Raw genomic sequence first — 13769 nt, 5'->3', positions numbered from 1 at the left:
ACGGTACTCCCTCCCAACAACTGCCTGAAAATATGACTGCCGTGTGTGTGCGTGTGCGTACGTGATAGGGACTAAATGATGAGCGAAATAAATGGCTGTTTGCATGGGTGGGTGGCAGATTGTCATTTGACATGGGCGAGCCTGACTCCTAATTAAGGAGCCCATGTATCAGCCATTGCCAGCAGCAGCAAGACACCAAACTCATATCATATGATGATGACTGGGGAATAGAGGGGAGGCGTGGAGTGGAACAGCTGGGAGAGAGAGGGAGAGAGAGAGAGAGAGAGAGAGAGAGAGAGAGAGAGAGAGAGAGAGAGAGAGTGAGACAGACACAGAGAGAGAGAGAGAGAGAGAGAGAGAGAGAGAGAGAGAGAGAGAGAGAGAGAGAGAAATTGTATGTATAGTATGTATGTAGGCTATGTATGTAGCGTGAGAAAGTGAGTGAATCTGAATGAAAGACAGAGCGAGTGTGAGATATAGTGTGTGTGTGTGTGTGTGTGACAGGAGAGGTGGAGGATGAGAATCAATGATCCTTAGCAGCAGCACCATGACCGCTTTGTTTTCTGTGGCGTGATGGAGTTCCACCCCCCCTTCCCGATTCACACAGGCCTGTCACGCAAGCTTGTGGCATATACCCAATGCCCACAGCTGTGTGGCCAGACAGTGACAGTGTGTGAGTGTGTAAGAGTAAGAAATGGAGGGGTAGGGGCTAGTGGAGACTGGGCATGGTCCATGTGGCTAGGAGCGGAAATTATCCCCAAGCTTTTTCGTAACAAAGAAAAAAAAACTATAGAAAGCAATTCTTCAGTGCCAGGTCGGGACTGCAATTAATGCTACAACGAAAATCGGGCTGGGTCACTGTTTGACGAGGAGACAGGGTGCAGCTCAGATCACCACTTACATGGTTTCCCGCCCTCCCGGAGACGAGACGAGTCACTGTCATGTGGCGACGCTTGTCCCCTAATCACATTTCTAATTAGTCTGTCTGCTGATGCATTGCAGTGCAGAGAGTAATTGATGGCGAGGCTTCAGCAGGATATTACCCACAGCCCGCCTTACACTGATGGACTGCAGCTAAATACCAGCCACAGTTTTACATGAACAAAGTGACAAGTTGGGGATGTGGGAATGTGTGTGTGTGTGCACGTCTGTGTCTGGTGGGGGACATACAGAAGCTGTTCTGCTTGGGAGCTTGGAAAATGTGATGAAGACCAAAAAGGAGCCCAGTGTGGTTTTTCCCTGTTCTCTCTAAACTACTGCTTGTGATGCAGCTCCATCTAGTGGCAAGTACCGGTAAGCAGCATCACTGCAGCATGAAGACGAGCGGCAAGACGGATGCAAGACGTCATAGAAGAAGTTCAATATTTTGCAAAAGCACAATTTAAAAGGTCATGTTCTCATTTGCAATTAAGATGCTGAATGGGGAAAAGCCCCCTAAAAGTTGCTTTGTCTGAACTGACAGCTGGGAAACTTTATGCAGGGCGTCAGCAAAGCACAAGGCCACAAGCAAAAAGGTTGGGACAGGAGGGGCTAGTTTGAAATGGACCCTGTGGAGTGTGCGTCCAGGTGTACTGTGAGTGCGAGTTCATGTGTCATGCATGCATATGTGGCCATCTCTTCAAAGCTTGTGTATGACCGTATGACCAGGTGTGTGTGTGTGTGTGTGTGTGTGTGTGTCTGTCGGTCTGGGGCTTTGTGTGTGTGTGTGTGTGTGTGTGTGTGTGCATGCGTGCTTACCTCGATGCTGGTTAAGTTTTCCAGCAGTTCGTTAAAGGTTCTCAGCTGCAGCAGGCACACCCCTCTCCTGCTGACAGGGCCTACAGCAGCAGGAGGGGCCAGGGCAGGAAGCTCCAGGTGGTGGAACTTCTACATGGCAGAGGAGGGAGGAGAGGAGGGGGAACAGGAGAGAAGAGGAGAGGAGGAGATGAGTGAGTGAGTGAGTGAGAGTGAGAGAGCAAGAGCGAGAGAGAGAACAGGTGGAAAGGAGAGAGGGGGAAAGGGAAAGAGAGGAATTGAAGAAGAGATGGAAGGGAGAGGCAGATGTGAGAAACCGAGAAATAAAAAGAGGCAGAAAGACAGAGAGAGTCAGGGAACGAGAGAACAAAAAAAATGGAGTAGCGGTAAATGGAAATGCAGGCATCAGCAACTCTCTCCCTCCTCATCTCTCTCTGCCTCCCTCCCTGTTGTCTTTCTACCCCTTCTGTCTCTGCGTAGCTTCACAGGTCATAGCCCATCTGCTCCAGGTGCTTGGGATTTTACACAGCGTTTCAGGAGATATTAGGCGAGCCACTGAATTGCAAAACGACTCCTCTGAACCGACAGCCTACCACCCGCTGACACTGCTGCTTTTATCAAAATTGAGCTCCAGCTGAATGGCGCCTCGCTGCTCTGGGAAAAAAAAGACGGTTTTGTACCCGGCCAAGAAAACGGGGAGAAAAAGTTATCGCTGAGAATTACCACAGCACATAAAACGAGAAAGGAAAAAGCCCTGGCTCATCTGTTTTTTAAGGGAAGCTTCATCACACTGATGTACTACATTAATCAGGACAGGTAAATGGGTGACGATACTAAAGGGGTGAGATGAGGATGAGAGAGGAAAGTGAGTTCAAATTAACATCTTCCTCCCTGTCTGGTCCTCCAGTCCATTGTGACGTGAGGCTGGATGTTATTGTTTTTATCCAATATATTGCAAAAACATAATTCAGAATTTTCGCCTGAGGTTTTCACCACAGAGGAGGGGCAACACCATTCATCCAATAAGAAAGCCAAGGACACTGTGCCTAAAGATTGACAAGCACTACACATTCAATTGCATAGGTCTACGTATGCTACAATGCTTTTCTGGTAACACTTGACGCTGGCGTCCTATGCATGACATGACAGTGTCGTAATAGTGTCAAAACACTGCCATGACACAGTCATAGATGAGTCATAAACATGATGTCAATGGGATAAACGTTTTGCTATGAAAAGTTGACATTGTTATGTTTGCCTTCACCATAAGCGAACGTCACTTAAAACCAACGGTCATAAAATGTTTATGACATGGACATAATGTTTATGACACATCCATGACCGTTACAACATTGTAATGTCATACCTATGACGCTGAGCAGTTGAAACCATCTTGCATCATTCCTCCACATGTGCACAACGGAAAGTGTAAGGTGCACAGAGTGTGTGCAAACAGTGTGCCCATGTCCACGTACCCTTTTCTTGCGGTTGGTCATCTGTGGGAGTCCTAAGGGCAGGTCCATGCTGGGGTTCTCCTTAACTCTCCGCTTGGACACTGCTGCTAGAGGAGTTCTCCACGTGGAGTCATATGATTTGAAGCCACCCTGCAGGAGAGAGAAAAGACAACACCAGCTTGGATTAAAGGTGCGCTGTGTATGATTGATTGTGGCCAGAGTTGGTATTGCAACTATGCTGCTCGTTGACACTGTGCTGCCTGTTTGCCAAATTTGATCTTTTCACGAATATTTCCAAATTAATAAACAGATATTTACTAGTATGACCAAAGTACAGTACATTTTGCCGCCAAAAATGTCTATTTCTGGAAATTCAAAATGGCGGAAATGGAGAAGATACCCCTTGAAAAGTGCAATTTTCCCAGTCATAATGAATACTTAGAATTTGATTGTGGCGGTAGGTATTGATGAAAAAGGTAATACTTGTGAATGGGCAGCATTAATTCTGAACAATTCTATCTAAAATATTACACACTGTAGCTGTAAGGCTCCCTCTTTACATTCGAACACTAAACATTTAAATACATTCAAAGCAGGTGTATAAAGTATACATATAGGCACGACTTTTTTCTTCCTGCAAAGTTTCTGCTTTGCTTCAGCACAGAACAAAGTTCCTGCTTCGCTTCATCAGTCTGGAAACCAATAATTAATCATTTGAATGCACGCCAATGGCAACTAAGCACCGACCCCTCTCAGCTGTATCCCTCAACGCCCACCCCACGGCTGTAGAACCCGCGTTGAGAGAGACTAGTCTAAATGAATGCATGAAAAGGACAAGCAGACAGACCTTTATCCGTCCCGAGACAGACTGTGGAACCAGCTCTGGGCAGAAGACTTTGTAAAGGGCCAGTAACTGCAGTATGTGTGGCTGCCTGCCCTGAGGAGGAAGACAGAGACAGCATTTACATCACTGTACAGAAGGAATGGCAGACACTTATATGGTAATTCAACATTCATTTATTTTGAATACAAATGGCTTGATAATTTGTAAGTTGCAACACAACTGTATGTTATTTGTTTCAAGGTAAAAGAAAAAGGTACCCCCACATCCAAAACACACAAAGCTGTTTGCTATTCATACTGGAAGAAACCTTTTTGAACAGGTTTACCTTTTTGCTCTGAATGTCCAACAGCTTTCGAACTCTATAGGCAGTCACTGTAAAAAAAAATTGACATTTTAAAAAGTCAATAAAATGATGAAGTGAAAAGGCGCACTTGACTCCATCATCAGAATTATGTCAACATCACGCACGCACGCACACACGTTTACCCATCTTACATCACATCTCTGTTAACTGACATCAGCGGACAGAACAAATATTGAAATGCACAATAGCATCAATGTAATGGCGCAGAAGCATACATTTTAAACCGACACTCGGAAGACCCGAGTCCATTGACCCACAGTACCGGTTCACTGAAAAGCACATTATTGTCTAGCATTACTCATGAGGCCTGGACGGAAGAGATGGAAGGATAAAAATCCATTTCTATGAGAGAGCATTGAGAGGATGAGGGGAAAACAACACTGATATATTCTGTCTTACCGTTTTCTTTGATGGTCAGGAGATACAAAATATGGCAGATAAAGGGAGACTGGAAAAAGGAAAGAAAAAAAAACTTTAATCGATAAGAAGAAAGAACCTAAAGATGAACTAAGCTTACACTACCGTTCAAAACTTTGTCGATTCATCACCCTAATTTTTACAGTTTAAATTCAAGTTGTAGGCATCCATTGAATAGCTTGAAATGGTACAAAGGTAAGTACTGAACAGCCAGAGGTGAAGAAAAAGGTTTGATTTCCCATCAAATAGGTTAAACTGGACAGAAAAGTGAAATCTAACCAACCTGCTTCACACATTTTTATAACAAAGGAATCTGTGTTCCATTTCGTTTCTATTTCCATTTCGTTTCTCCTGACCGGCAGGCGGTGCTGAAAGCAATCCGAAACTCATAGAACCCTCATTATTATGTAGACACTGCATTGCACCAGTAGAGAGCACACTGTCCGTCATTGCCAGTGGTAGGTGTATGACATTTGCTGCGTTGCCAGTGCCACCTCGGCTACAAAGCCGAGTCAAAGTAGCTGCATGAATTTCTACCTATTAGAATGAAACTTTTACTTTCATGGTCTATTGAGTCATTTCACGTGAAATCAGACGCTTTGGGACCCGACCGATCCGGATTTCAATCATACTTGGTGTGCCTTTTTAGTAGCAAGGTAGCACCCCAGAACTGCATTGGTTTGAATCTGACACTAATATTAAGGGAGAAACAGACTAGGAAAGGTTCACATGTGAGGGTAGGACACTATACATTCAGCCTTGAATATATCAGTCAGTGTTAGTCACAAAAAGATGCCTGTGGTATTGTTTGAAAGCTCTTTTCTGGCTCTACATATTACACAATCAGTTTGGAATACAACAACTCAGAATATGAATTATGATAAATTGAAAAATAAAAAATTGAATATCTAAAAAAACTATATTTTAAAATGGCCAGTTCCTTGTCCAAACGTAGCCGGCAATGTCATTAGCAACACCTCAAATGCTGGTGTTCGGTTCTTTATTCATTTCAGAGAGAATTTGACTCACAAATATGGCATCATACAGACCACTTACTAATAACATGGTAATACCATAGTAGCATCACATGACAAAACAAAAACAAAACAAAAATGGTCAGTTTCCATGGTCCCAGGTTTCAGAAACTAAGGCAGGTGTCCATTTATACACACCAAATGATGATATGTGAATGTTTGAACATTCCTTCTCTGTGTACCTGTGTCATCTTCCCTTTACCGTACTTTAAAGAGATAATCAATGGCTACACTCTCATTTTGTACTCTACCAGTGCATTTGAAGCAGCAGCTGTGTCTTTTGTAGATAATGTATAAGTACGTCCCGTTGCAGTTAGGTTCCACTACCAGAAGCACATCCTGATGATCCATGACAAGTCTATCTGGTCTGAAGGGAAAAGTGAAGGATGGAGATGGTCCATGAGGATGCAGGAAGTTCAGTTTCACCTCTCCAGTGCTCAGCATACATTCCTCAACACATGCTAGCCACCAGTTGCCATCATATACAGCTAAAACATACCCTTTGATGCTTGAAAATGTAACACATTCCTTTACTGAGCTCACTCTTTCAACTCCTTCTCTGAATGCGGAAAATGGCCTAATGTCCATTGACAATGGGCAGAAGCTGTGTAGTTTTTGAGTACCTGGAATAGTTATTGCAGATTCAAACCTCTTCAACAGGTTCTCAGCTTCATGATGGTGCATCTCTCTCAAGAACATCCATTGCCAGTTTGCCACAACAGAGATGTACCATCATGAAGCTGAGAACATGTTGAAAAGGTTGGAATCTGCAAGAACTATTCCAGGTACTCAAAAACTACACAGCTTCTGCCCATTGTCAATGGACACAGTGGAAGTTAGGCCATTTTCAGCATTCAGAGAAGGCAGAGTTGAAAGAGTGAGCTCAGTAAAGGAATGTGTTACATTTTCAAGCATTAAAGGGTATGTTGTAGCTGTATATGATGGCAACTGGTGGCTAGCATGTGTTGAGGAATGTATGCCGAGCACTGGAGAGGTGAAACTGAACTTCCATATTATTAGTAAGTGGTCTGTATGATGCCATATTTGTGAGTCAAATTCTCTCTGAAATGAATAAAGAACCGAACACCAGCATTTGAGGTGTTGCTAATGACATTGCCGGCTACATTTGGACAAGGAACTGGCCATTTTAAAATATAGTTTTTTTAGATATTCAATTTTTAATTTTTCAATTTATCATAATTCATATTCTGAGAGTTGTTGTATTCCAAACTGATTGTGTAATATGTAGAGCCAGAAAAAAGCTTTCAAATAACACCACAGGCATCTTTTTGTGACTAACACTGACTGATATATTCAAGGCTGAAGGTATAGTGTCCTACCCTCCAGTGTTAATTTCGTCAACCATGACTATGACTAAAATATTTCGTCAAAGCCCTTTTTTGATTTTCGACATTTAGACTAAGACTAAGACTAAATTGGGAAGGCAATGACTAAAATATGACTAAGACTAAAATTGATTTTCGTCATTGTGACTAAGACTAAGACTAAATTTTAAAAAGCTGACTAAATTAACACTGGTGTTAAATAAAATAGAGAAAAAGAGAACCAGTGTGTGAAGAAGTTTCATTCTGCACAGTGTGATATATGTTAAAAAGTGAAGCAGTGTGTGGAGAAGGTTTATTCTGTACAGTCAATGATATACAGTACGTATGTTACAAAGAGAAGCAGTGTGTGGAGAAGTTCTATTATGCACAGTGTTGACTAAAATGACTAAAATGACTAAAAATTGACTAAGACTAAAATTGATTTTCGTCATTTAGACAAAGACTAAGACTAAATTGGGAAGGCAATGACTAAAATATGACTAAGACTAAAATTGATTTTCGTCATTGTGACTAAGACTACGACTAAATAAAAAAAAGCTGACAAAATTAACACTGCTACCCTCACATGTGAACCTTTCCTAGTCTGTTTCTCCCTTAATATTAGTGTCAGGGGGTGTTCTGGGGTGCTACCTTGCTACTAAAAAGGCACACCAAGTATGATTGAAATCCGGGTCGGTCGGGTCCCAAAGTGTCTGATTTCACGTGAAATGACCCTATTGTCTCACCCATGTTTCAGTGGACATACAAGTGTCATACATCGATGGAAAGCTTACTATAAAATCTAGCAATATAGGGTGCAGCAGGTTCAGACACCTACTTTTGCATGTATGGGGCTGGTAACATCTCCATTGTCTACTTAATCTGACTCCATTGACTCCTTAAAACAGTGGTGTCAAACTCAGGTCCGGGGGCCATATTTGGCCCGCGGAGTCATTTTATTCGGCCCGCAAGATCATTTCAAATGTGCATTACAGTTGGCCCTCATACATCATTAATGTACAGTGTACCAAGACTTGAACATGAAATTTGGTGTTTCTCAGAAGTATGAGCGGGCCCAGGCCAATGACACAGCTCACACTCCTATGCAACACAATATGTGCCAGTGTGTGTGAAATTTAACTATGAGTATGAAGTGCATGCATGCACAATTTTAGTCCATTTTTTAAAAATAAATCTTGAGCTCGGCCCGAGACTTCGTTCCATATTTTGATTTTGGCCCTCGGTCAATTTGAGTTTGATACCCCTGCCTTAAAATAAGTCTTGGACTGTTGGATTAAGGAGTCAAGGAGACCAGAAAGCACAGTCCAACCACCATGAACAGGGATGAGGGGGCATACAGTACATGCTGTCTCACAACTGGACAACCATCCTGAAGCCACAACTCCAGAAATGAGACCAACCAGTCAATATCGTCATGAAGACCACACCTCCACAACATCAGTTGTTTTAAAGCAAGTCAAACTTCTCTCTCAACATTTCCCTAACCATTAGAATACAGCTGCCCTAACCAAGGCACATTCTATGTCCTTTTATCCCTATCTGGCACCTGAATTTTGGAGTAGCGCTTCCTTTGACACATCTAGTCTTCCAATGGTCAATGCTACTGGAAAGCCACAGGATTAACTGGAGTAGAGATATGTTCTTGATCCGCAAGGAAATTACCATTTTCACCTCTGACCCTACAAATCCAGCACACCATCTCTTCACACTCCTACCGTCAGGGAAACGGTACCACAGCATCCCATGCAATACCACATCTTTTAGGGACAGTACCTACTCATAAGCCATTGGCCACTTGAAAAAGCAAGTTACTCCACTAAGTGGCCTTCCTAAGTCTGTCTTATTTTCCACAATGTAACTCCAGCTGTTTTCTGTACAACAATTGCACTTTCAGTGCATTTAGTTTTGTTTTGTCTTGTCATATTTTTTAACATGTAGGCACACCAAAGTGCACTGCTAGCAAAGTCTATTTTTATACTGTTGATACAGCTATTAATAGTGAACTTGAACTTGATTTTACTACTCACCAAGTTTTCATCCGTGACAAAGTGGAAGAGGATGCCATAGATGGCCCTCAGCTTGTCCTTGTAGTCGATCATGTCGAACATGGTCAGCACCCAGCGCAGGAAGAGGAGCTGAAGAACGGGCCAGAAAATAAGCACCAGGTAAGTCCCCCAACAAACATCCAATGACGTCTTGAAATGTATTCTGCTTACACAATACTCTACGGTTGCAGACAGCACATTACATTTTCGCAGCCTTGACCAACCAAAAAGTGGTTGTACAATCAAGAGATGAATACAATAATGTTTGATGACCAGTGTTGGGCAAGTTACTCAAAAACTGTAATATATTAAGTTACTGATTCCATGTTACTGTCTTTTCAAAATAATGCCTTACATTACAATATTACTATATTTGAAATGTAAGGCATTACACTATTTTTGCATTACTTTAGCTACTTTCGACAAAATAACTATTGGTCTAAATATGGATCTGGCGTGTAAATCAAGCTCATGAGTAATGACTTTTTCACCTCCTGTTCATGAGTCATGACTTTTTCACCTCCTGTCTAGGAGGTGTTTTGGTAGCATGCAGACTAAAAACTAGGGGTTACAGTACAATGCACTGTAACTTTACTTAGCCTTGTAACTAAGCAAATATTACAGATGTTTGCCCTGTAATGCCTTACATTACAGCAAAAAATAATGCATTACAGTAATGAATTACTTTTGTAACACCTTACTCCCAACACTGTTGATGACAATGCTTCATGAAAATAATAACCACAGTTAGTACAAAAAAAGGCTGAATAATTATTTCCAAATGCAACCAAAAATCATATTGGAAAGGACAAAACCATGGCAAGTCATCATCACACAGCATTTTTCCATGGCTCTGTCACTGTGTGTAGTTTGAGAAGCTGGCTTAAGCTGTTCCATACCTGGGCGGACTGAGACAACTTCTGTGTGTTCAGCCATGAGAACCCTCTCAAGACAACCTCCTGGGGAACTACCGAGGAGGGCACCAGGAACTTCAGCACCCGTGTGGATATGGTGCTCGCTGTAAAGAAGTAAAGAGGGCTGTTAAGTTTAATTCATTACACTTCATTTAGCAGATGCTGCCATCCAAAGCGGCTCGCTCAATGCAGACTACTGCCCACTGAATTGACTTATGAACTGAAACAACTAACAAAAGCAACAAAAGCAACAACAAACAACAACAAACAACAACAAACAACAACATCCCCCCAGGGATCAATAAATGTACTCTACTTCTAAACATTTTATCACTTGCTTTGTTAAATGTTTTATACCGGTACAATTTACTTTGAACTCGTTGTAAAAGTGTGTTATGTCTCATGTACCTTGTATATTGTTTTCTATGCACTTTTAACTTGCTTGTGACTGAAAATGGTAACTGTAATTCATGATTTGGCAATTGGATGCATACACACACAAAACACCAATGAGCAATTTACTTATTTAGTGTATAGGCCCAAATACTGCGAGTCGTGACAGTGTATGGTTTGTTTACATTTATCTCAAAAAATGTTTTCACGTGCAACATCAGCAAACCCCTTACAGCACAGCAATGCCGTGAGATCTTAAAACAGGTCCAACTCAATTCTCCACAGAGACAGGGCATCAGTGAATCAAGGCCACAAAAAAGGAGGGGATGGGAGCTTATTGAGTTGGAGGACCCATACAGCGATACACCCGTACGGGTGGGGAGACACAGACAGAGAAGAGATCAACTTACTCATCCGCATGCTCATGGCAAACTCCAGCATGATGGAGACGGCGTGTGGGTCGAGGCCTTGGGCCAGGGCAGACCTCTCCATCTGCAACAGGTGACCCGCCAGAACATCGTTCCCCGTAACAGGTGTGCCTGCTTTCACTGAGACCAATGACAATGGGACCAACAACAGATACACCAATGACTTCAAGTTATCACTCTCTTTTGGACCATTAAAATACCCCCAGGTTAGAATTCTGGTATATTATCAAACGTCGCAATCTGATGCATGCCTTGATTCTATGAGCAATCTGTATCGGCACAGCACCTCATGCTGATCAAACTGCAAAACAATGTGGTTTAAAGCGGGGTGTATAAGGAAAGGGGTCCGTCGACATATTGAGGGAAAGCTTTGATAAAATGGCTATAGTGTCGCACATTTGCCTGAGTGTGTTTGCTTTTGGTGCGTCTCTATGTTGAGAAGTGCCCGACAGGAAAAGCCCACCTTCACCTCTTAGTGGAGCAGATAACTGCCCAAATACCCCAGAATAGTTCACTTTGGTATGCAAGCATGAAAATTGGCACACATGTTCATTAATATGCACTCTTTCAACAGAGGGCGTTGTCCAAGCAAAAATCCAAGATGGCCGCCATTTTTTCAAGATGGCCACCTCTCCAATTGTAAATCAGGCCAAAAATAGTTCACTTTGGTATGCAAGCATGGAAATTGGCACACATGTTCTTTAGAGGGCACTCTTTCAGTAGAGGGTGTTGGCCGTGCAAAAATCCAAGATGGCAGCCATTTTTCAAGATGGCCACCCTCTCCAGTTGTAAATAAGGCTAAAAGTAGTTCCCTTTGGTATGCAAGCATGAAAATTGGCACACATGTTCATTAGAATACACTCTATTAGCACAAGGCATTGGACGTGTAAAAATCCAAGATGGCCGCCATTTTTCAAGATGGCCACCCGCTCCACTTGTAAATAAGGCCAATAATAGCTTACTTAATGATGAGAGCTTGGGATTTGGCACAAATGTCAACTAGAATCAATGTTTTGAAAGATGGGCATTGGTTTCAGTGAAATCCAAGATGGCCATCGTTCTCAAGATGGCCACCCTTTCCACTTGTAAATAAGACCAAGAATAGTCCACTTAATGATATAACCATGAAATTTGGCACAAATAGTCATTGGAAGCCACTCTTCCAAAAAGGGGTCTTCTTGGCCAAAGAGAAATCCAAGATGGCCACCATTGTTCAAGATGGCCACCCTTTCCACTTGTAAGTGAAGCCAAGAATAGTTCAATTAAAGTTGCAAGGATGAAATTTGGAACACATTAGAATCCCCTCTTTGAAATAAGGCCATTGACCGCAGGAAAATCCAAGATGGCTGAGATTTTTCAAGATGTCTATCCTCTCAACCAATAATTCCTAATGTTACCTGCTTTAAAGTACAGTTACTTCCATTACATCATACATCTAGAAAAATGTCTGTTGTTTTTGACAAAACCTTGACAGATGGGACATAAAAGGACTAGGCAGAGTTACACTTCTACACTTTACACTACACTTTCACTGGGCCTTGCATGTAAGACCAAGCCTGTAGCATTCACACTTTCTACACTTGGCAAACTCTTCACAACTCTTTGCAATGGTTGACAGCTGGATTTTTAACTTCTGGCTGGCACAGACTTGTCTAAACCCACACCCAGGCTGCTTGATTTGCTGCATGTTTAGTGTGATATATCAGTTCTACTTGTTTGAGGAATTTCTTCATATAGTCTTAGCCAGGGCTCTAAATTAACTTTTTCCACCACCAGCCAATTTGGCTAGTAGACATTTTTTCTTACTAGCCAAATGGAAGGTCAACAAGCCATTTTTTTCTCACCAAAATAAACCATGCGTTAATTATGTTGCTTTTAATTATTTTATTAAACTAAGCTATGTCCTCAACACAGATAAACAATATAAATATTATACTCAATATAATTCAGTCTATTCTATAAGTATTTAGTAATTCTCTTTTTATTTCCTGCATTTCATTATTTTTCATTCAATTTCCATATACTGCACAGACAGCCAAACACCCATTACCTCACACACCATCACCCAAACCTCACATACAGTATAGGCCTACAACTCACAACTCAACACAGCATGCCTTCAACACTAATGTCACACACATACCAGACTTTCAACATACACTAGCCAAACACACACACAACCAAACACTGCAAAACCTAATATCCCCTACACAGCATCACTTCACACACAGTGGTCCAAATACTATTGACAATGCACAGAAGACAGGTGAAGGGGAGAAGAGATGAAGGGAGGAGAAGGAGACGGAGAGGAGAAGGACAGGAGACACCCGCGCGCACGCACGCACACACACACACCTATACAGTGCGTGAATGATGTCTGCATTGTGTGTTTATGCTGCTGCTGCGTGACACCTTCAAGTTCCTCCAGGTTTACTTACAATGCGCTTGGAATGACAATTACCTTTACGCTATCAACTAGATATCTAATAAGACCACAGAGACCATGCTTACTTTGTTACTTTCGTCGCTAGTTTTTGTTATCTTTTTTTTCACTTACTCGTATATCCATGTCAAACTCGTGCAGGGTCTTTGCGATGGCGTGGGCGTTATTAGGAAACGACAATTCCATCGTTTGTAGTTGCGAGGACCTCGCAAATATCAGATGGCTTCTGACGGCAACGACACTGTTTTGACAAACAGCTGTCCTGTCCCTCCACTCACTCACGCCGTTTTCGCTCCACCAATTCTCTATTTCACCGTCACAACAGTTACGCTGCTATTGCTTGCAGTCATCGA

General features: G+C 42.2%; 1 protein-coding gene across 1 annotated transcript in view; it reads right to left on the bottom strand.

Moving 5' to 3' along the window:
* cenpi (centromere protein I) overlaps nucleotides 1–13769 on the bottom strand; it is a 34211-nt gene that overhangs the window by 17552 nt on the left and 2890 nt on the right. Inside the window, exons 2-9 of the mRNA XM_063189493.1 lie at nucleotides 10956–11093; nucleotides 10138–10256; nucleotides 9221–9328; nucleotides 4796–4844; nucleotides 4358–4404; nucleotides 4036–4125; nucleotides 3210–3338; nucleotides 1738–1866 (exon numbers count right to left, since the gene is read on the bottom strand). Of these exons, the coding sequence (XP_063045563.1) occupies nucleotides 1738–1866; nucleotides 3210–3338; nucleotides 4036–4125; nucleotides 4358–4404; nucleotides 4796–4844; nucleotides 9221–9328; nucleotides 10138–10256; nucleotides 10956–11093 (809 nt within the window). The remainder of the gene's footprint in view (nucleotides 1–1737; nucleotides 1867–3209; nucleotides 3339–4035; nucleotides 4126–4357; nucleotides 4405–4795; nucleotides 4845–9220; nucleotides 9329–10137; nucleotides 10257–10955; nucleotides 11094–13769) is intronic.

The sequence above is a fragment of the Engraulis encrasicolus genome, chromosome 23, assembly GCF_034702125.1.
Source record: "Engraulis encrasicolus isolate BLACKSEA-1 chromosome 23, IST_EnEncr_1.0, whole genome shotgun sequence".
In the NCBI taxonomy this organism is placed as follows: Eukaryota; Metazoa; Chordata; class Actinopteri; order Clupeiformes; family Engraulidae; genus Engraulis; species Engraulis encrasicolus.
The sequence above is the reverse complement of the archived record's forward strand: the minus strand, read 5'-3'. Positions and strand labels throughout refer to the sequence as shown.